Source organism: Nerophis lumbriciformis, linkage group LG04 (assembly GCF_033978685.3).
Source record: "Nerophis lumbriciformis linkage group LG04, RoL_Nlum_v2.1, whole genome shotgun sequence".
NCBI classification, from domain to species: Eukaryota; Metazoa; Chordata; class Actinopteri; order Syngnathiformes; family Syngnathidae; genus Nerophis; species Nerophis lumbriciformis.
In genome coordinates this window covers 55,176,004-55,199,647 of record NC_084551.2, presented here as the reverse complement: position 1 = coordinate 55,199,647, position 23,644 = coordinate 55,176,004, and the positions used below count along the sequence as shown (strand labels likewise).

At 37.1% G+C, this 23,644-nt stretch overlaps 2 protein-coding genes across 4 annotated transcripts in view; one reads left to right on the top strand and one right to left on the bottom strand.

Moving 5' to 3' along the window:
• The window catches only part of ccdc106a (coiled-coil domain containing 106a), a 35,116-nt gene that overhangs the window by 6,000 nt on the left and 5,472 nt on the right, over positions 1 to 23,644 (bottom strand). For 2 of the 3 annotated variants that reach the window (XM_061957461.2, XM_061957468.2), the window contains 5 exons: positions 9,622 to 9,691; positions 9,443 to 9,541; positions 9,023 to 9,253; positions 5,190 to 5,441; positions 4,964 to 5,119 (listed from right to left, as the gene is read on the bottom strand). In XM_061957461.2, the coding sequence (XP_061813445.1) occupies positions 4,964 to 5,119; positions 5,190 to 5,441; positions 9,023 to 9,253; positions 9,443 to 9,541; positions 9,622 to 9,685 (802 nt within the window). In that variant the 5' untranslated portion in view covers positions 9,686 to 9,691. Of the gene's footprint in view, positions 1 to 4,963; positions 5,120 to 5,189; positions 5,442 to 9,022; positions 9,254 to 9,442; positions 9,542 to 9,621; positions 9,692 to 14,554; positions 14,663 to 23,644 lie in introns of those variants that run through there. The other variant, XM_061957453.2, reaches the window with a different exon arrangement.
• LOC133593413 (transmembrane protein 238-like) lies at positions 20,234 to 23,296 on the top strand. Its single transcript, XM_061946026.2, has 2 exons — positions 20,234 to 20,418; positions 22,695 to 23,296. Exon 2 carries the CDS (start codon positions 22,697 to 22,699, stop codon positions 23,024 to 23,026), a length of 330 nt encoding a protein of 109 aa, XP_061802010.1. The 5' UTR covers positions 20,234 to 20,418; positions 22,695 to 22,696; the 3' UTR covers positions 23,027 to 23,296.

The window sequence follows — 23,644 nt, the reverse complement described above, 5'->3', positions numbered from 1 at the left end:
GAAACATTACAGGGAGACAGAACAGGATGAAACATTACAGGGAGACAGAATAGGATGAAACATTACAGGGAGACAGAACAGGATGAAACATTACAGGGAGACAGAACAGGATCGCTGACGGGTCTGTCAACTTCTGGCGCCCCTTACAAAAATAGTGAGAAACAGGGAGGAAGGGGGTGTGAGAGAAAAAAAATCAGTATATGCCTGGGCCCCTGGAGAGGGGCTCCAGACTGAGGCCAAGGTAGAAAAAATAAATAAAATAAAAAATTAAATTAAATTAAAAAAAAAAACTCTTAGCCATAGCACACATAAGCATGTGTGTAAGAGGGAAACATCAAACATTAAAGACATTAAAAGAGCAGAGCTGATGCAACCAGCCACTTCTACACACAGCCACAAAAGTAAAACAACTATAAAAACTAAAAAAACATGTACACTGTGGTGTTCCACGCCATCGTGGGTGGCGTGGAGGGGAGCAGACCCAACAAAGCAACCAAGAGAGTAGACTCCACCAACTCTCTCTCGGCCAGAGTCCAGTCTGCATGGATGAGCAAGGACGCGTCTAAGGAGACCGAGGTGTCCGATACCTGCTCGTTCAGCCCGTCCGTCTCTACATCCACATGTCCTCCAGTCTCTCCAAACGGACTCTGGTGTGGCAGAGACCCAGCAGCTGGTCTCCATGGCCAAAAAGGGCTCCCGGGAGGCAGATCCAGAAGTCACAAAAGTGCCACACAGTCCCAAAGGGTCCCCAACCAAAAGGCAAAAAACAAAAACAAAAAACCCCCACATGAAACACGATCGTGTGTCACTAGTACATGTGGTGAGAAACGCCTTCACACAATAGTGAAGAGAATTATATTTATATAGCACTTTTCTCTAGTGACTCAAAGCGCTTTTACATAGTGTAAGCCAATATGTAAGTTACATTTGAAGCAGTGTGGGTGGCACTGGGAGCAGGTGGGTAAAGTGTCTTGCCTAAGGATACAACGGCAGCAGGGATCGAACCTGCAACCCTCAAGTTGCTGGCAGGGCCACTCTACCAACCGAGCTATACCGCCTATTCCCCAAATTTCCAGGAAATTCCCATTCAAATAAACGGACGTATTCATAGTTCGACAATGTCCTATATTCTCAAAATGTTGCATCATTTTTAACATCGATTCCAACCATCCACACACTAGTCTTCCAGTGTATCGAACCCTAAACATCTTTTCCCTTTCCCAAAATTCCCGGTTTTCCTGGAGTTTTCCGGAATTTTCCCCCCATTGACAATAAATAGGCATTACACAGTCGACTGCATATCCCACATTTCTCATCCGATTCAAGCAAGCCAGCATGTTTCCCGGTTCTGAAAAATTCCCGGATTACCAGGAATTTCCCCCCATTGAAAATGTAAGGGCAATATAAAAAACTCATTTCTCATCTGATTCAAACCGTTCCAACATCCACACCCTCCGCTCACCCTGGACATCCAAGCAAGCCAGCATGTTTCCCAGTTCTGAAAATTCCCTGATTACCCGGCATTACCAGGAATTTCCCCCCATTGAAAATGTAAGGGCAATATGAAAAACTCATTTCTCATCTGATTCAAACCGTTCCAACATCCACACCCTCCGCTCACCCTGGACATCCAAGCAAGCCAGCATGTTTCCCAGTTCTGAAAACTCCCTGATTACCCGGCATTACCAGGAATTCCCCCCGTTGAAAATATGTATATAAAAAACTCTCCATATCACACATTCTCATCCGATTCAAACCATTCCAACATCCACACCCTCCGCTCACCCTGGACATCCAAGCAAGCCAGCATGTTTCCCAGTTCTGAAAATTCCCTGATTACCCGGCATTACCAGGAATTTCCCCCCGTTGAAAATATTTATATTAAAAAACTCTCCATATCACACATTTCTCATCCGATTCAAGCAAGCCAGCATGTTTCCTGGTTCTGTAAAATTCCCAGATTACCAGGAATTTCCCCCCATTGAAAATGTAAGGGCAATATAAAAAACAAATTTCTCATCTGATTCAAACCGTTCCAACATCCACACCCTCCGCTCACCCTGGACATCCAAGCAAGCCAGCATGTTTCCCAGTTCTGAAAACTCCCTGATTACCCGGCATTACCAGGAATTTCCCCCCGTTGAAAATATGTATGTAAAAAACTCTCCATATCACACATTCTCATCCGATTCAAACCATTCCAACATCCACACCCTCCACTCACCCTGGATATCCAAGCAAGCCAGCATGTTTCCCAGTTCTGAAAATTCCCTGATTACCCGGCATTACCAGGAATTTCCCCCCATTGAAAATGTAAGGGCAATATAAAAAACTCATTTCTCATCTGATTCAATCCGTTCCAACATCCACACCCTCCGCTCACCCTGGACATCCAAGCAAGCCAGCATGTTTCCCAGTTCTGAAAACTCCCTGATTACCCGGCATTACCAGGAATTCCCCCCGTTGAAAATATGTATATAAAAAACTCTCCATATCACACATTCTCATCCGATTCAAACCATTCCAACATCCACACCCTCCGCTCACCCTGGACATCCAAGCAAGCCAGCATGTTTCCCAGTTCTGAAAATTCCCTGATTACCCGGCATTACCAGGAATTTCCCCCCGTTGAAAATATTTATATAAAAAAACTCTCCATATCACACATTTCTCATCCGATTCAAGCAAGCCAGCATGTTTCCTGGTTCTGTAAAATTCCCAGATTACCAGGAATTTCCCCCCATTGAAAATGTAAGGGCAATATAAAAAACAAATTTCTCATCTGATTCAAACCGTTCCAACATCCACACCCTCCGCTCACCCTGGACATCCAAGCAAGCCAGCATGTTTCCCAGTTCTGAAAACTCCCTGATTACCCGGCATTACCAGGAATTTCCCCCCGTTGAAAATATGTATGTAAAAAACTCTCCATATCACACATTCTCATCCGATTCAAACCATTCCAACATCCACACCCTCCGCTCACCCTGGATATCCAAGCAAGCCAGCATGTTTCCCAGTTCTGAAAATTCCCTGATTACCCGGCATTACCAGGAATTTCCCCCCATTGAAAATGTAAGGGCAATATAAAAAACTCATTTCTCATCTGATTCAAACCGTTCCAACATCCACACCCTCCGCTCACCCTGGACATCCAAGCAAGCCAGCATGTTTCCCAGTTCTGAAAACTCCCTGATTACCCGGCATTACCAGGAATTTCCCCCCGTTGAAAATATGTATGTAAAAAAACTCTCCATATCACACATTCTCATCCGATTCAAACCATTCCAACATCCACACCCTCCGCTCACCCTGGATATCCAAGCAAGCCAGCATGTTTCCCAGTTCTGAAAATTCCCTGATTACCCGGCATTACCAGGAATTTCCCCCCGTTGAAAATATGTATATAAAAAAACTCTCCATATCACACATTTCTCATCCGATTCGAACTGTTCCAACATCCACACCCTCCGCTCACCCTGGACATCCGAGCAAGCCAGCCTGTTTCCCGGTTCCGGAAATTCCCTGATTACTCGGAATTACCAGGAATTTCCCCCCCGTTGAAAATATATGTATAAAAAAACTCTCCATATCACACATTTCTCATCCGATTCAAGCAAGCCAGCATGTTTCCTGGTTCTGTAAAATTCCCAGATTACCAGGAATTTCCCCCCATTGAAAATGTAAGGGCAATATAAAAAACTAATTTCTCATCTGATTCAAACCGTTCCAACATCCACACCCTCCGCTCACCCTGGACATCCAAGCAAGCCAGCCTGTTTCCCGGTTTCGGAAATTCCCTGATTACTCGGAATTACCAGGAATTTCCCCCCCGTTGAAAATATATATATAAAAAAACTCTCCATATCACACATTCTCATCCGATTCAAACCATTCCAACATCCACACCCTCCGCTCACCCTGGACATCCAAGCAAGCCAGCCTGTTTCCCAGTTCCGGAAATTCCCTGATTACTCGGAATTACCAGGAATTTCCCCCCGTTGAAAATATATATATAAAAAACTCTCCATATCACACATTTCTCATCCGATTCGAACTGTTCCAACATCCACGCCCTCCGCTCACCCTGGACATCCAAGCAAGCCAGCATGTTTCCCGGTTCTGAAAATTCCCTGATTACCTGGCATTACCAGAAATTTCCCCCCGTTGAAAATATGTATATAAAAAACTCTCTATATCACACATTCTCATCCGATTCAAACCATTCCAACATCCACACCCTCCCCTCACCCTGGACATCCAAGCAAGCCAGCCTGTTTCCCAGTTCCGGAAATTCCCTGATTACTCGGAATTACCAGGAATTTCCCCCCGTTGAAAATATATATATAAAAAACTCTCCATATCACACATTTCTCATCCGATTCGAACTGTTCCAACATCCACGCCCTCCGCTCACCCTGGACATCCAAGCAAGCCAGCATGTTTCCCGGTTCTGAAAATTCCCTGATTACCCGGCATTACCAGGAATTTCCCCCCGTTGAAAATATGTATATAAAAAACTCTCTATATCACACATTCTCATCCGATTCAAACCATTCCAACATCCACACCCTCCGCTCACCCTGGACATCCAAGCAAGCCAGCATGTTTCCCGGTTCCCAAAATTCCCTGATTACCCGGCATTACCAGGAATTTCCCCGCGTTGAAAATATATTAAAAAACTCTCCATATCACACATTTCTCATCTGATTTGAACCGTTCCAACACACCCTGGACAGTCAAGCATTTCAGTTCCACTCAGGCGTATTGGCGGTTTGCACATTTACAGTTATTAGTTATTATTATTAATTTTTTTAACGATTATTTTTTTATTTATTCATTTATTTTAAATGACGTATTTTTTTATTGTACTTGTTGGGGGAAAAACAGCACATTTGATGTATGTTTGACAACTCATGTCTGGGAATCAATACATAAATGTTAAAAGAAAGAAAGGCGGTACCTCGTTGGCGCTCTTTAAGGCCTCGGAATATACGCCTTCTCTTCAACTGCTGCCTGTTGCTGCTGATGGCGTCGTCGGCAGGCAGCATTTCCTCCTCCTGCAGGAAGCCCTCATGTTCCACGTACTCTTCGCCTTCTCCCAGCAGGACAAAAGAATCTGAGGAAAACCAACAAGCGCTCCATTCTTGTTTCCATGGCAACGTTGTGCATGGTTAGATCTGTGTTACCCGGAGTTAAGTTGCGATGTCCGTTTAGCCTGGCGGCGCCGCTGCTGCTTCCGCCACCGCTGCTGCTGGTTGAATTCCCAGCAGTGGCGAGGCCTTGGAAGAGCGCCTGGGACTGTGCGGAGGTGAAGAGCGTGTTCATGGAGGCCAGGCGGTTGGTCACGGCGTTGGACACGTGGTTCTTGGGGGGGGTCGCAGCGGGAGCAGCCGGCCTTCGCTGGAAAAACTGCTCGGGGGGAAAGTGTGTCTGTTGTTCTACAAGAACAATACATACATATTTGTAATGTCATATATAAATACATACATATTTGTAATATATAAATACATGCATATTTGTAATATATAAATACATACATATTTGTAATGTCATATATAAATACATACATATTGGTAATATATAAATACATACATATTTGTAATATATAAATACATACATATTTGTAATATATAAATACATACATATTTGTATTATACAAATACATACATATTTGTAAAATATAAATACATACATATTTGTAATGTAATATATAAATACATACATATTTGTAATATATAAATACATACATATTTGTAAAATATAAATACATACATATTTGTAATATATAAATACATACATATTTGTAATGTAATATATAAATACATACATATTTCTAATATATGTAATATATAAAAACATATCTATTTGTAATATATAAATACATACATATTTGTAATATATGTAATATATAAAAACATATATATTTGTAATATATAAATACATACATATTTGTAATACATGTAATATATAAATAAATACATATTTGTAATGTGATGTATAAATACATACATATTTGGAATAAATAAATACATACATATTTGTAATATATAAATACATAGATATTTGTAATATGATATATAAATACATACATATTTGTAATATATGTAATATATAAATAAATACATATTTGTATTATATAAATACATACATATTTATAATATATATAATATATAAATACACACATAATTGTAATATATAAATACATAAATATTTGTAATACATAAATACACACATATTTGTAATATATAGATACATATTTGTAATATATAAATACATAAATATTTGTAATATGATATATAAATACATACATATTTGTAATATATGTAATATATAAATAAATACATATTTGTAATATATAATACATACACATTTGTAATATATAAATACATACATATTTGTAATATGATATATAAATACATACATATTTGTAATAAATGTAATATATAAATAAATACATATTTGTATTATATAAATACATACATATTTGTAATATATGTAATATATAAATAAATACATATTTGTATTATATAAATACATACATATTTGCAATATATGTAATATATAAAAACATATATATTTGTAATATATAAATACATACGTATTTGTAATATATATATATACATACATATTTGTATTATGATATATAAATACATAAATATTTGTATTATGATATATAAATACATAAATATTTGTAATATATGTAAAACATAAATACATGCATGTTTGTAATATAATATATGGAATACATAAATACTGTACATACATATTTGTAATGTATGTAATATATAAAAACATATATATTTGTAGTATATAAATACATACATATTTGTAATATACAAATACATATATATTTGTAATATACAAATACATATATATTTGTAATATGATATATAAATACATACACATTTGTAATATATATAATATATAAATTCATACATATTTGCAATTAATGTAATATATAAAAACATATATATTTGTAATATATAAATACATACATATTTGTAATATATGTAATATATAAATACATGCATGTTTGTAATATAATATATGTAATATATAAATAATGTACATACATATTTGTAATGTATAATATATAAATACATACACATTTGTAATATGTATTTTTAAAGAAAATCAGGCAGTAAGGGAGGAAGGTATGAAGGTAACGAAACAAAAATGTTTACATTTTGATTAATGTCATATTTAGGAGTATTAATTTACTGTAATATCAATAATTACAATAAGTATTCACACTTTCATGACACCCTATGATATCCATATAAGTGTACTTTTATGAAAATACAGATTTCATTTACCATTGTACTTTTATGAGAATACATATTTCAAGTGTACTTTTATGAAAATATATCTTTCATTTACCAGTGTACTTTTATGAGAATACATTTTTCAATTGTACTTTTATGAGAATACATATTTCATCTACCAGTGTACTTTTATGAGAATACATATTTCAAGTGTACTTTTGTGAGAATATATAATTCAAGTGAACTTTTATGAAAATACATACAGTATTTCAAGTGTACTTTTATGAGAATATATAATTCAAGTGAACTTCTACGAGAATACATATTTCAAGTGTACTTTTACGAGAATATCTATTTCAAGTGTACTTTTATGAGAATACATATTTCAAGTGTACTTTTATGACAATACATATTTTCATCTACCAGTATACTTTTGTGAGAATGCATATTTCAAGTGTACTTTTGTGAGAATACATATTACAAGTGTACTTTTGGGGGCGGCATGGCGTAGTGGGTAGAGCAACCGTGCCAGAAACCTGAGGGTTGCAGGTTCGCTCCCCGCCTCTTACCATCCAAAAATTGCTGCCGTTGTGTCCTTGGGCGGGACACTTCACCCTTTGCCCCCGGTGCCACTCACACCGGTGAATTGAATGATAGGTGGTGGTAGGAGGGGCCGTTGGCGCAAATTGCAGCCACGCTTCTGTCAGTTTACCCCAGGGCAGCTGTGGCTATGAAAGTAGCTTACCACCACCAGGTGTGAATGATTGATGGGTTCGACATGTAAAGCGACTTTGGGTACCGTACTTAGAAAAGCGCTATATAAATCCCAGTTATTATTATTATTATTTATTTTAGGATAATACATATTTCAAGTGTACTTTTATGAGAATACATATTTCAAGTGTACTTTTATGAGAATACATATTTCATCTACCAGTGTACTTTTATGAGAATACATATTTCAAGTGTACTTTTATGAGAATATATAATTCAAGTGAACTTCTACGAGAATACATATTTCAAGTGTACTTTTACGAGAATATCTATTTCAAGTGTACTTTTATGAGAATACATATTTCAAGTGTACTTTTATGACAATACATATTTTCATCTACCAGTGTACTTTTGTGAGAATACATATTTCAAGTGTACTTTTATGAGAATACATATTTCAAGTGTACTTTTATGAGAATACATATTTTCAAGTGTACTTTTAGGAGAATACACATTTTCAAGTGTACTTTTGTGAGAATACATAATCCATCCTACCTGTATACTTTTATGAGAATACATATTTCAAATGTACTTTTACGAGAATATCTATTTCAAGTGTACTTTCATGAGAATACATATTTCAAGTGTACTTTTATGAGAATACATATTTTCAAGTGTACTTTTAGGAGAATACACATTTTCAAGTGTACTTTTAGGAGAATACATATTTTCAAGTGTACTTTTAGGAGAATACACATTTTCAAGTGTACTTTTACGAGAATACACATTTTCAAGTGTACTTTAAGGAGAATACACATTTTCAAGTGTACTTTTAGGAGAATACACATTTTCAAGTGTACTTTTAGGAGAATATCTATTTCAAGTGTACCGTACTTTTAGGAGAATACATATTTTCAAGTGTACTTTTAGGAGAATACACATTTTCAAGTGTACTTTTAGGAGAATATCTATTTCAAGTGTACTTTTAGGAGAATACATATTTCAAGTGTACTTTTAGGAGAACTCATAATCCATCCTACCCGCAGGACGTTCCTCCTGTCTCCTTGGTCTCCAGGAGAACCTTCTGGGCTCGCAGTCCTGGTTCTTGGTGGAGGCGATGAAACGTTCCAGCTGACAGCGAAGGAAGTCCCGCTCCTCTTCCAGGTCCTGGATCCTCTTCTGCAGCCAGGAGTTCTTCTCCGCAGAGATCTGCAGCTGCGTGCGCAGGCTGCTGACCAGCATGTACGAGCGGCCAGCAGGGGGCGCACACTCTGAGTTGTTGTTATTCAAATATGGAAGTGATAGGAAAACAAGATCAATATTGTTCACCCTCTAAGAAGGAGCATGTGTTGTTATTCAAATATGGAAGTGATAGGAAAACAGGATCAATTTGTTCACCCTCTAAGAAGGAGCTTATTCAAATATGGAAGTGATAGGAAAACAGGATCAATATTGTTCACCCTCAAAGTTTGTGTCAGTTTGGTTGAAGAATCCTTGCTGCTCAAAGTTGTTTTCTTCCAGTGGTATTGTGATCTCATAAATCTCTTCATTCTTGGGAGCTTCACAGGTGGGAAAAAGCACAACAATAAGTGTTTTTGATGGGAAGATTATTATTATGAATAATAATAATGATATTTACTCTGCAAGTGTAGCGTGCCTGAGTGGTTGTTGGAGGCAGCATCAGACCTGTCTCCATTCTCCATCACTCTCTGCAAATATTCACCTTCTTCATAACTACCAACATGATTGTACAGCACATCAACACCTTCATTTTGTCTAACATGTCAATAACATGTGTGTAACATGTGTCTAACATGTCAATAACATGTGTCTAACATGTCAATAACATGTGTCTAACATGTCAATAAAATGTGTTTAACATGTGGCGAACATGTCAATAACATGTGGCTAACATGTCAATAACATGTGTCTAACATGTGGCTAACGTGTCAATAACATGTGGCTAACATGTCAATAACATGCCAATAACATGTGGCTAACATGTCAATAACATGCCAATAGCATGTGGCTAACATGTCAATAACATGTGGCTAGCATGTGGCTAACATGTCAATAACATGTCAATAACATGTGGATAACATGTCAATAACTTGTGGCTAACATGTCAATAACATGTGGCTAACATGTGGCTAACATGTCAATAACATGTGGATAACATGTCAATAACATGTGGCTAACATGTCAATAACATGCCAATAACATGTGGCTAACATGTCAATAACATGTGGCTAACATGTCAATAACATGTCAATAACATGTGGATAACATGTCAATAACTTGTGGCTAACATGTCAATAACATGTGGCTAACATGTCAATAACATGTGGATAACATGTCAATAACATGTGGCTAACATGTCAATAACATGTGGCTAACACATCAATAACATGTGGCTAACACGTGGCTAACATGTGACTAACATGTGGCTAACATGTCAATAACATGTGGCTAACATGTCAATAACATGTGGATAACATGTCAATAACTTGTGGTAAACATGTCAATAACATGTGGCTAACATGTCAATAACATGTGGATAACATGTCAATAACATGTGGCTAACATGTCAATAACATGTGGCTAACATGTCAATAACATGTGGCTAACATGTGGCTAACATGTCAATAACATGTGGCTAACATGTCAATAACATGTCAATAACATGTGGCTAACATGTCAATAACATGTGGCTAACATGTCAATAACATGTGGCTAACATGTGGCTAACATGTGGCCAACATGTCAATAACATGTGGCTAACATGTCAATAACATGTGGCTAACATGTGGATAACATGTGGCTAACATGTGGCTAACATGTCAATAACATGTGGCTAACATATGACTAACATGTCAATAACACGTGGCTAACATGTGACTAACATGTGTCTAACATGTCAATAACATGTGGCTAACATGTCAATAACATGTGGCTAACATGCCAATAACATGTGGCTAACATGTGGCTAACATGTCAATAACATGTCAATAACATGTCAATAACATGTGGCTAACATGTCAATAACATGTGGCTAACATGTGGCTAACATGTGGCTAACATGTCAATAACATGTGGCTAACATGTCAATAACATGTCAATAACATGTGGCTAACATGTCAATAACATGTGGCTAACATGTGGCTAACATGTCAATAACATGTGGCTAACATGTCAATAACATGTCAATAACACAACTAAGGCTGAAACGACGCGTCGACGTAGTCGACGTCATCGGTTACGTAAATACGTCGACGCCGTTTTTGTGCGTCGGCGCGTCGCATATTTACGTCACACTACTGTCATAGCGGAGCGCAAAGCAGACGATGCGAGCGAGGGGAAAAAAGCACGCCAAAAGTCGTCAAAAGTGTCGGAGTATTTCAATAAACGGCCTAATAATGTTGTTGTATGCACACTGTGTCGAGCGGAAATGGCCTATCATAGCAGCACAACGGCTATGAACGAACATTTGAAAAGAAAACCCCCGACAGCGTTCTTGCCATCACCATCAACTAGTCAATCGTCCGCGTGCGTATACGTTGTCATTATTACACAAAAACATGAATGTGTCATTTGCATCTGCGTTGTAAATTCATAAACTAAAGCACCGTTTGCTCTGAGAGGCGCGTTTGGCGTGCCTGTTCAGTGTTTAAAAAGACGCGCTCCTCTTTAACGCTGTGGAGAGGCGGCGGCGGCGAGCGAGCGGCGAGGCGGGGCGCGCCGGGAGCGACGCCGCAAGAGACAGGGGACGACGAGCGAGCGAGCAAGAGGAGCTGAAAAGCGAGGAAAGAAAGAGAAAAGAGTTGGAAGAGAAAATACTTTGTGTAAAATTAAAAGATTGTAAACCTGGCAAAGCCGTCTGGCGTTCAGTCTGTCGGTCCTGAAAGAACCCCACGGCACAAGACGTGTCACAAACGCTAACGTTAATTAGTTGTGCAAATACCTTTTACAACATTAACAGTTACCGGTACATATACTATGTACAAACCAACAATTAACTTTCACTTTAATCATACTATCATTGTTGTGTTATTAAGCAAAATAAGCAATACTTTTACTTTTGTTGAAATGTTTACTCTGTACACTTTTTTGTATTGGATGTTTAGCTTTATTTTTGCACATTTTAGCAAATAAGCAATACTTTTACTTTTGTTGACATGTTTACACTTGTTACAGAATATTTCCGTTTTGCACTTTTTTGTATTGGATGTTTATCTTTATTTTTGCACATTTTAAAGCAAAATAAGCAAAACTTTTACTTTTTAAATGCTTATACTATTCCAGAATATTAAGATTTGCACTGGATGTTTACTTTTATATTTGCACATTAAAAAGCAAATAAGCTACTTTTAATTTTGTTAAATATTAAAAGTTTTAAATGTTTACATTGTTACAGAATATTTTGTCATGTTGTTGTCAATGTTGACTGAGTGGCCATACTTTTTTTTTTGTAAATAAAAGCCATGCCTTTTGAAAAAACTGGCCTACATTTATTTTTTCCTCTTCATTTTAAATAAAAAAAATAATCGGTAAAAGGAAAAATAATCTATAGATTAATCGAAAAAAATAATCTATAGATTAACCGATTAATCGAAAAAATAATCTATAGATTAATCGATAGAAAAATAATCGTTAGCTGCAGCCCTAAACACAACACAAGCTAACTATCATAGAGTCATTGTACTGTGTTGTTATTGCAGTCATGTCTTCTTCTCTAAACACCACTTCTCTATCTCACTTCTTCAACACACACATTGTCTGTTTACCCTTATGACACTGACACCACACTTTATGACACTGACACCACACTTTTTGATAGTGGCACCATACTTTACCACAGTGACACTACACTTAATCATAGTGACACCACACGTTATGATAGTGACACCACACTTATGATAGTGACACTACACTTTAAGATAGTGACACCATACTTAATGACAGTGACACTACACCTTATGATAGTGACACTACACTTTATGATAGTGACTTAATGATAGTGACACTACACTTTATCATAGTGACACCACAGTTTATGATAGTGACACTACACTTTATGATAGTGACACCACACTTTTTGATATTGACACTACACTTTATCATAGTGACACCACACGTTTTGATAGTGACACTACACTTTATCATAGTGACACCACACTTTATCACAGTGACACTACACCATACTTTATGACCGTGACACTACACCTTATGACAGTGACACTACACTTTGTGATAGTGACACTACACCTTATGATAGTGACACTACACCTTATGACAGTGACACTACACTTCATGATAGTGACACTACACTTTATGATAGTGACACTACACCTTATGATAGTGACACTACACTTTTATCATATTTGCACTACACTTAATGATAGTGACACTACACTTTATGGTAGTGACACTACACCTTGTTAGTGACACTACACCTTATGATAGTGACACTACACGTTATCCTAGTTGCACTACACTTAATGATAGTGACACTACACTTAATGATAGTGACACTACACTTTATGGTAGTGACACTACACCTTGTTAGTGACACTACACCTTATGATAGTGACACTACACGTTATCCTAGTTGCACTACACTTAATGATAGTGACACTACACTTAATGATAGTGACACTACACTTTATGGTAGTGACACTACAGAGTCTAACAGTTAGCTGCTAATAGAGTAACTCATTAAAAAGGGTCAAATAATATGTTCTTCCAATCTTAGTATTTTACATTCTGATATGATGAATGTATTTAATGACAAACATCACAATATAACATACAAACAATAAGCGCAGAATAAAGAACAATTGACATCAACGATTGACATGTTGCCAGTCATATTAATAAAACAGAATTATCTCACGTCTATTTATGTCAAAATACAATGATGAGACGACAGGAGACATGTCTATCATAAAGCTACACATTCCATTTATTGTTTTCAATTAAGCAGGACAGACTTATGTTATGTTTATTTTTATAGTCAACCAGGAAATATTTTAATTTAGGGAAACAATTATTATTTGATTCTGTTAATTGAATGATGTTGCACAAACAAATATTATTGAACAATTATATTACAATAAATTAGGTCAAAAAATGTGTCCTTTTTTCAGGGAGTTGGCAACCCTTGCAGTACAGTATATTAAAACCCCAATAAAATAGTGAAATTTACGAGGATACATTTATCGTAGCAATAAAAACCTTCCTACGTCATCTTTAAAAAGATTCATGTTCTATTTGGACTTCATTGGAGAGGTGTACCTAATGGAAAGTCCGACAGCTCAACGCTTTAACTAGCACACATTGATTAACGCGTCTGTTTTAAAATGAAGAGTAAACACTATCCATTTCCTACCGCTTGTCCCTATCGGGTGGAGACACAACAATAATAAATAGTTATGACATAACATGTGAGGGAATTAGAAGATAACGTCTGGCATTAGACTAAGGTGTCAAAATAAAACCACATCTTTTGATGTCATTTTAGTGTATCATTATCTTTGGGGTCACAAAAGTGCACATTTCGGGACGGTACGTACCTTTTTCCGCCAATAATAACCAGATAATAAGCATGTAATACGACGTTATTACTCAGTCATGCCGCCATCTTGCGAGCTCATCCGCTTGCTAACAGGCCAACAATAAGCATGTAGTTATTGTAAGCGAAGAAGGACATCACTTCCGGTTAGGGTGTTCAAACTTCCGGCTGTATTTTTTAAATTGTGATTTTATTTATTTATTTAATAAAAATACCTGCGATGTAATACATTTAAGTTATCTTTTGATGTGTGTAATTTTTGTGGCAAACGTGATTGTTTTTCAGTTGTGTTCGCGAACAACTTCCGGTTATGATAACGTTATCATTGATGCATGATGGTGCCTTTAAAAAAGAATTAGAACTTTACTTTAAAACGCTTTTTTTTATAATATATTATAGAGGTTTATTTGAAATAGGGACAGATACAGGTCTTAAATCAGCTGTAAAATACACTAAAAACAATTATCTATCATCCAATTTGTTTCTCATCTCTTGGTTACCTTGTTAGGCTTCCTTATCCATGAAAATATTGGTTTTAATATTTTTGGTGTGGGCCATTGGGCCTTTTTTTTGTCAGTATACCCCTCGATTTCAATTAAAAAAAACTGTAAAATGAATCTCAAGAGAATTGTATAAATAAATAAAAGGTTGTTGTGTTACCTGACTATAACTGAGGGGTATTAGAACACATCTCTTAAATAAATTTGTTTAATTTATTTTTTCATTTTAGTAATTTTAACTAAAGTAACATCTATGGTGTTACGGGTCAATTTCGACCCATATATATTTACTTCAAGAAAAAGGCTAAAATGTATTTTTTTCAGCAACAGAACTTTAAGACAAACACATAATGAAAAGCAGGGGCGTCACTAGCTTTTAAAGACAGGGGGGGCTTTGCCCCCAGGAGATGCACAGGATGCGAGCGAACGTTACGCGCAAGCACAAAACTTCACAAACGGCAAACAAAGACTTAGAAATTATTCATTCTTATTATTATTATTTTTAAAAAATGCACGGGACGAAATGAAATGCTCGCCGGGACGATGGCTTTTAACCATTTTTTTTCTTTTTCTTTTTATGTATTTATTCAGTTTACATTTTATATTAAATGTCTTGGTTTTTCCTCCCTCTGAAAATCCTATGAAATGTTTAACAAGCCATCCTATAATAATACAACAGCTATTAATGTAACAATACAATAAAACAAATATATTTAATGATATTTTTTCATTATTTTAACAATAGGCTAATGTACATTACTTTATATAGATTCTACAAGAAACACAAAACTTAAAAACTAAATGATTTACAATTGCACACACAAGGTTTTGTGCAGCTTCACTCATTGTAAAGGAAGATAATGTGCTTCGTACACCTGCAGGACCGCAAGCAAGGTCGCAGAGAAAATGCGGACTGGAATTTGAGTGATGTGGGCATTTTGTATATGAACAAGTGGAATGGATTGGATACCGACGCACTAAAGGGGCTCTCTACCTTACGCTACGAAGTGAGGGGAAACTGAGTGAATAATAACAGGTTATATGATTATTTATTTAAACTCATATTCGGGCCACTTTATAATGACTATGTCGGCATGTATTTGTAAAAAAAAACAAAAAAAAAAAACAAATTATTTAGGGGGGCTAAAGAATATTTTAGGGGGGCTTGAGCCCCCCTAAAATAGGCCTAACAACGCCAATGATGAAAAGCATAACAAGTCATAACACAAAATATAGATTTGCAAGGTCAAACAAAAGCAAATCAAGTTAAGTTAAAGTTAAAGTAGCAATGATTGTCACACACACACTAGGTGTGGTGAAATGTGTCCTCTGCATTTGACCCATCACCTTGTTCACCCCCTGGGAGGTGAGGGGAGCAGTGGGGAGCAGTGGGCAGCAGCGGTGCCGCGCCCGGGAATCATTTTTGGTGATTTAACCCCCAATTTAACCCCCAGACCTACTCAGTGGCCTAATGGTTAGAGTGTGAGTTCAAATCCCGGCCGAGTCATACCACAGACTATAAAAACGGGAGCCATTACCTCCCTGCTTGGCACTCAGCATCAAGGCTTGGAATCGGGGGTTAAATCACCAAAAATGATTCCCGGGCGCGGCCACCGCTGCTGCCCACTGCTCCCCTCACCTCCCAGGGGGTGATCAAGGGGTGATGGGTCAAATGCAGAGAATAATTTTGCCACACCTAGTGTGTGTGTGACAATCATTGCTACTTTAATTCCAAGCCTTGATGCTGAGTGCCAAGCAGGGAGGTAATGGCTCCCATTTTTATAGTCTTTGGTATGACCTCCTCATCAGACTCATCAGATGTGTCTGTGTCTTCTGGATGATACTCCTCCTCAGAAACCTGCTCATCCGTATCACTATGCTGCTCTGTGTCCTCTCCCTCATTTTTACCAAAAATATTATCCAGAATTTCTCTCACTGTAAATCTTTTTTTCATTTTTGCATGCTGCAAATTGGAGATGTGCACTCTGCAAGTCACCAACTCTATACTGAATTGACCTCACATGCCCCGTCTTTGTTTGTTTTTGTACTGGATAACAAGGTAAAATGAGAATCCCCTAAAGCTCACATGATTGGGAGAGTGTGTTCAGTTTTGCCTCTAATTATTGCTTTATAATCTTATTTTTATAACTGGGTCGAAACCGACCCTAACAACACCCAGGTCATAATTTCAACCAGAACATTTTATAATTTAGTGAAAAAAACAAAAACTGTTTTATTTTGTTGAAATAGAGGTTCCTGACAAAGTCAAAAAGCCTTGATGCAAAAAAATAAATGTATGTGGTTCTTTTATGCATTTAAAAACTAAAACGGGTCGGTACCGACCCTAACACAAGACGAAGGTTAAAATAGGAAAATAAAAAATAGAATGAGTCGATAATAATGATAATAATAATAACACAGACAAAGTGCAGACTAGATAAAAACAATTAGTAAAAATGAGTAAAAACTAAACATGGGAACACGATTGTTGCTCAACTAGCCATCATTTTGTTTGTTTTTTGAAAGTGACAAGTGCAGGTATACTTTTCAAAGTGTCCGGTAAAGAGTTCCATAGTTGTGGTCCTTTTATTGAAAAGGCAGTCTGGGCAAAAGATGTTCTACGGAATGGAACACAACAGTTGCCTTTTGACGTTGCTCGGGTGGTAGATCTAGTACCACTTTGCAGTCTTGTAATTGCCTTGCAGAGCAATTGGGGAGCAGAGTTATCCAAGCATTTAAAAACCAGTTTGACTGTGTGTAACAAAATTAAATTGGTGAAACGTTGGTTAAAATTTGCCAATGATGATATCCTGTACTCTTCTTGTCTAGAACTTTTAAGGCGCAGTTATAATGACTTGATTGATGACTGGTGTGCCTGGGACCATGTAGTTAAGCCATAATGTGTGAAAGAATCATTGAATTCATAAAAGTAAAAGCACAGCTAAGAGTTAAGCAGTGTCTAATAATCTTAAAACAGCCTAGGTTTGCCTTCAGGATTTTACACATTTTCTTAATGTGACTTTTAAAATTCAGCTAATAGTCTATGATTATGCCCAAATATTTGACTTCAGGTACTTGTTCAATGAGCTCCTCATTAATTTTTATATTCAGGTTTGTTTGAGGTAGTTTTTTTATGGAGAAGCAGACAGAGTTAGTCTTTTTAGTGTTTAGGGTTAAACAGGATGATGCCAGCCAAGATGCTATTTTGTCTAATTTAGCATTTAACTTCTCAGCAACTAGAGTACAAGTCTTACCTGATGTATATACCACTGTTTCATCTGTAAATCTATATCTGTGCATACATGTGGTAGGTCATTGATGTATAGACTGAATAGTATCGGTCCCACCTATGGTCTACCTCAAACAACCAAAAAGCTGTGAAAACTATGATGCTGTGCTCCAAATTGTTTTTGTACTAGTTCTGTACTTGTTTTGATTATTATTATTTCTTTGAATGTATGTAAATGATGCATATTATAAATAAAGGTTTATTTTAAAAAAAAAGATGCATGATGGTGAAACGGTAAACGTCGTATAAATACACACAACTAAATAAAGCAAGCTTAAATATCATTAAAGATAATGGATGATTTTTAAAGTGTAATGTCAGCTGACAAGCTATGAGCATTTTTGTAAAAAAAAAATTCGAAAACAACATTTATTTAGACGCGCTAGTTAACAAGCTAACTACTTCCGGTACGGGTTACGTTAACAATGGTGAATGATAAGGTGGTAAATGTAATGTAAATACACTCAATCAAATAAAGCAATATTTAATGTCATTTGAAGGAATTGTTTACTTTATAAGGTGTGGTGCTCGCTGACAAGAATTTTAGTCATTTCTTTGTAAAACAGCATTTTTTTCAAGTTATGCCGGCTAACAGGCTAACTACTTCCGGTTACGTTAACAATGGCGTATGATGGCTACGTGCTAAATGTAATAACACGCCACTAAATAAAGCAAACTTAAATATCATTAAGGATAATGGATGATTTTTAAAGTGTAATGTTAGCTGACCAGCTATGAGCATTTTTGTAATTTTTGTTCTCCGAAAAAAACATTTATTTAGACGCACTAGTTAATAAGCTAACTACTTCCGGTACAGGTTACATTAACAATTGTGAATGATAAAGTGGTAAATGTAATGTAAATACACTCAACCAAATAAAGCAGTATTTAATGTCATTTGAAGCAACTTGTTAATTTTTAAGGTGTGGTGCTCGCTGACAATATTTTTTGTAATTTCTTTGTAAAACAGCATTTTTTTTCAAGTTATGCTGGCTAACAAGCTGACTACTTCCGGTTACGTTAACAATGGCGTATGACGGCGAAGTGGTATTTGTAATATAAACACACACAACTAAATAAAACAAATGTAAATAACATTTAGGATAATATATGATTTTTAAAGTGTAATGTTAGCTCACAAGCAATGAGCATTTTGGTAATTTTTTTCAAAGACATTTATTTAGACGTGCGAGTAAACAAGCTAACTACTTCCGGTACGGTTTACGTTAACAATGGTGAATGATAAAGTGGTAAATGTAATGTAAACACACTCAACCGAATAAAGCAATATTTAATGTCATTTGAAGGAACTGGTTAATTTTAAGGTGTGGTGCTCACTGACAAATTTTTTTAGTAATTTCTTTGTAAAACAACATTTTTTTTCACGTTATGCCAGCTAACAAACTAACTACTTCCGGTTATGTTAACAATGGCGTATGATGGCGAAGTGGTAAATGTAATATAAACACACACAACCAAATAAAGCAATATATAATGTCATTTGAAGGAACTGGTTAATTTTTACGGTGTTGTGCTCGCTGACAAGAATTTAAGTCATTTCTTTGTGAAACAGCATTTTTTTCAAGGTATACTAGCCAACAAGCTAACTACTTCCGGTTACGTTAACAATGGCGTATGACGGTGAAGTGGTAAATGTAATATAAACACACAACTAAATAAATGTATCTTTAATGTCATTTGGGGGAAATGTTTATTAATGTGGGTGAGATGGCAGCTGACAAGCTACGAATATTTTAGTGTTTTTTTGGTAAATGCCTTGACGTCATTTCCGGTTATGTTACTCCGACGTCAGATCCGTTGAAAAATACATTTTAATATTGTATAAATACAATGGTAAATTAAATAAATGAACAAATTTGTGCTTTTTAGTAGGAGTGATTTTGTGCGAAAAAAAACACATTTTCACGACTTTGCCTGCGCGGTGGAGTCCAACCACAGGACAGGTAGAGCAGGTGAGGTGTCAGGTTTCAGTTTACTGGCGACTCTACTGAACATTTCAGAAGGTCTCGGCTGAACTCTTTACCCACACTTCTGCAAAACAGGCTCCTTCAAAAGGTAAACCTTTTTGAGTGTGATGATGGCTTTTTCTTTGTATTTTATGTCATTGTATACAAAACTCTGGTGCTACGTTCAGGGTCTTCAGGTGAGTTATTTCCTGCTGGCAGGACACAGGTGTGGCACCTATGACTTTTCTTTGAACACCTCACCCAATCTGCGGCTCACTTTTCAAGTTACAACCCCTTGGAGAAAATGATGGAATCAGCAGATTTGCTGGATTTTCATTAAGTTGTTCGATTAAAAAAAAAAATTAAAAAAAAATTGACAGTTTTGATTTAGTTTTAGTCATATTTTTGCCATCTAAATGATTTTAGTCGAGTCAAATTACAGTAAGTTTAGTCGACTAAAATTTAAAGTGTAAAGTATCTTTGAAAATGTCTTAAATCCACCTTTTTTTTTTAGCAGAGCTTCTCAAAAACTAAATTCACAACAAGACCTGCGCTCCATTGTTATACCGGTATATCAATAAGTACATGTCATACTAACTTTACTGTGTGATTACTATAGCTGAAATCAAGCATTGTTTTCAAATATTGAGTAATATATGACTAAAATGGTAATATTAAGAAGCAAACTAGTTTTGTTATATATTGTGTATAAATACACTGGGGGTACACAATTATTGGTCACTGTTCAGTTTAAATACAACAAATCCTTTTCAACTTATATTCAATTGAATAGACTGCAAAGACAAGATATTTCATGTTCACACTGACAAACTTCACTTTTTTTGCAAATAATTATTAACTTAGAATTTAATGGCAGCAACACATTGCAAAAAAGGCATTTTTACCACTGTGTTCCATGGCCTTTCCTTTTAACAACACTCAGTAAAGGTTTGGGAACTGAGGAGACACATTTTTGAAGTGGAATTCTTTCCCATTCTTGCTTGATGTACAGCTTAAGTTGTTCAACAGTCTCCCTTCTCATATTTAGGCTTCATATTGCACCACACATTTTCAATGGGAGACAGGTCTGGACTACAGGCAGGCCAGTCTAGTACCCGCACTCTTTTACTACGAAGCCATGCTGTTGTAACACGTGGCTTGGCATTGTCTTGCTGAAATAAGCAGGGGCGTCCATGGTAACGTTGCTTGGATGGCAACATATGTTGCTCCAAAACCTTTCAGCATTAATGGTGCCTTCACAGATGTGTAAGTTACCCATGTCTTGGGCACTAATACACCCCCATACCATCACACATGCTGGCTTTTACACTTTGCGCCGATAAAAGTCCGGATGGTTCTTTTCCTTTTTGTCCACAGTTTCCAAAAACAATTTGAAATGTGGACTCGTCAGACCACAGAACACCTTTCCACTTTGCATCAGTCCATCTTTGATCAGCTTGGGCCCAGCGAAGCCGGCGGCGTTTCTGGGTGTTGTTGATAAATGGCTTTGGCTTTGCATAGTAGAGTTTTAACTTGCACTTACAGATGTAGCGACCAACTGTAGTTACTGACAGAGGTTTTCTGAAGTGTTCCTGAGCCCATGTGGTGATATCCTTTACACACCAATGTCGCTTTTTGATGCAGTACAGCCTGAGGGATCGAAGGTCCGTAATATCATGGCTTACGTGCAGTGATTTCTCCAGATTCTCTGAACCTTTTGATGGGGAAATCCATAAATTCCTTGCAATAGCTGGTTGAGAAATATTGTTCCTAAACAATTTTCTCAGGCATTTGTTGACATAGTGGTGACCCTCGCCCCGTCCTTGTTTGTGAATGACTGAGCATTTCATGGACGCTGCTTTTATACCCAATCATGGCACCCACCTGTTCCCAATTAGCCTGCACACCTGTGGGATGTTCCAAATAAGTCTTTGATGAGCATTCCTCAACTTTCTCAGTCTTTTTTGCCACTTGTGCCAGCTTTTTTGAAACATGCTGCAGGCGTCAAATTCCAAATCAGCTAATATTTGCAAAAAAATAGGTGTTAGAAAAGAACTTTCTAGACACAAACATGAAACAATTAATAATAAATTCAAGGGGGGGGGGGGCCATGAAAATAAGTCAGTCCCTTTTGGGGAGGGGGGGGGGGGGGCGGTGACAGAAAGTAAGGAACAGTGGGACGGGCCCCCCGGGGGGCACCGTGAGGTGTCGGGGGAAAGGGGGAATGGCGTAATAGCATCTTCAGTAAAGAACTATCTTGACACATCCAGATGAAAAACATCAGGAGGGGGGGGGGGGGTGAAAAACCCTTCTGTCCCCTAAGGGGGGGGGCGTGAGAGAAAAGAAATGGTTGAAATAAAAGCAACATGTCTTCTCTTTGTGCAGAAATGGCCCACAAGTACGACGGCTTGTCCCACTGCAAGCTGGCCTTGGTCTTCGCGGTGCTGATGGACCTCCTCGGGGTGATCTCCCTGCTCTTGGGGGTCTTCGCCCCCCTGGAGATCCGCGGACGAGACTTCGGGGATCTCCTGGTGTACTCGGGGGCTCTGCTGGTGCTGCTGTCCTTGGCGGGCTGGGTGCTGTGGTACAGCGGCAACATCGAGGGCCTGACGTCCAGGAAGGAGCTGGGGGACCCCATGGGCGGAGCCGTGGACCGCCTGGCTCGGTCCCTGAGCAGGAGGATACGTCTGCCCAGGACACACAGCAGCCCGACGTAGACGCGCGCTTCAAACGCCGCCCAAGGAGCGCCGTTGCTTCAAAAAATAAATTTCAATACGAGGCTGAAGTTAGCTTCTTCTTCAAAAGGGGCCGATACTGATGCTCGATACCAGACTGATATCTTTCACTTGAAATGTTACTAAGTAAAATACATGTGGGGTGTCCCACAGGGGTCAATCCTGGGTCCGCTACTTTTTAATCATGTACATTATAAACAGGAAGTGTTTTTTTGAGGGATAACTTGCAAAAATAAACTTGGAGAAAACCACTTTCATGTTGTTTGGAAGTCAGAAATGAGTGTCAAATTGGAAATTTGATGACAGAGATTGGAAGATTAGAAAAGTAAGTGACTCAAAAATAAATACAATTAAAAACGAACTAAGAAAAATAGATGTATAAATATTTCTATATTTTATTTGTAAAAATAAAGTAAATATAATGTTTGTGGGTGTTATTTTAGTACACTGGTAGATGAAATATGTATTCTCATAAAAGTACTCTTGAAATATGTATTCTCATAAAAGTACACTGGTAGATGAAATATGTATTGTCATAAAAGTACACTTGAAATATGTATTCTCATAATGAAATATGTATTGTCATAAAAGTACTCTTGA

Excerpts from the sequence above, each read along its gene's own strand:
- LOC133593413 (XM_061946026.2), top strand. The coding sequence starts at position 22,697 with ATGGCCCACAAGTACGACGGCTTGTCCCACTGCAAGCTGGCCTTGGTC.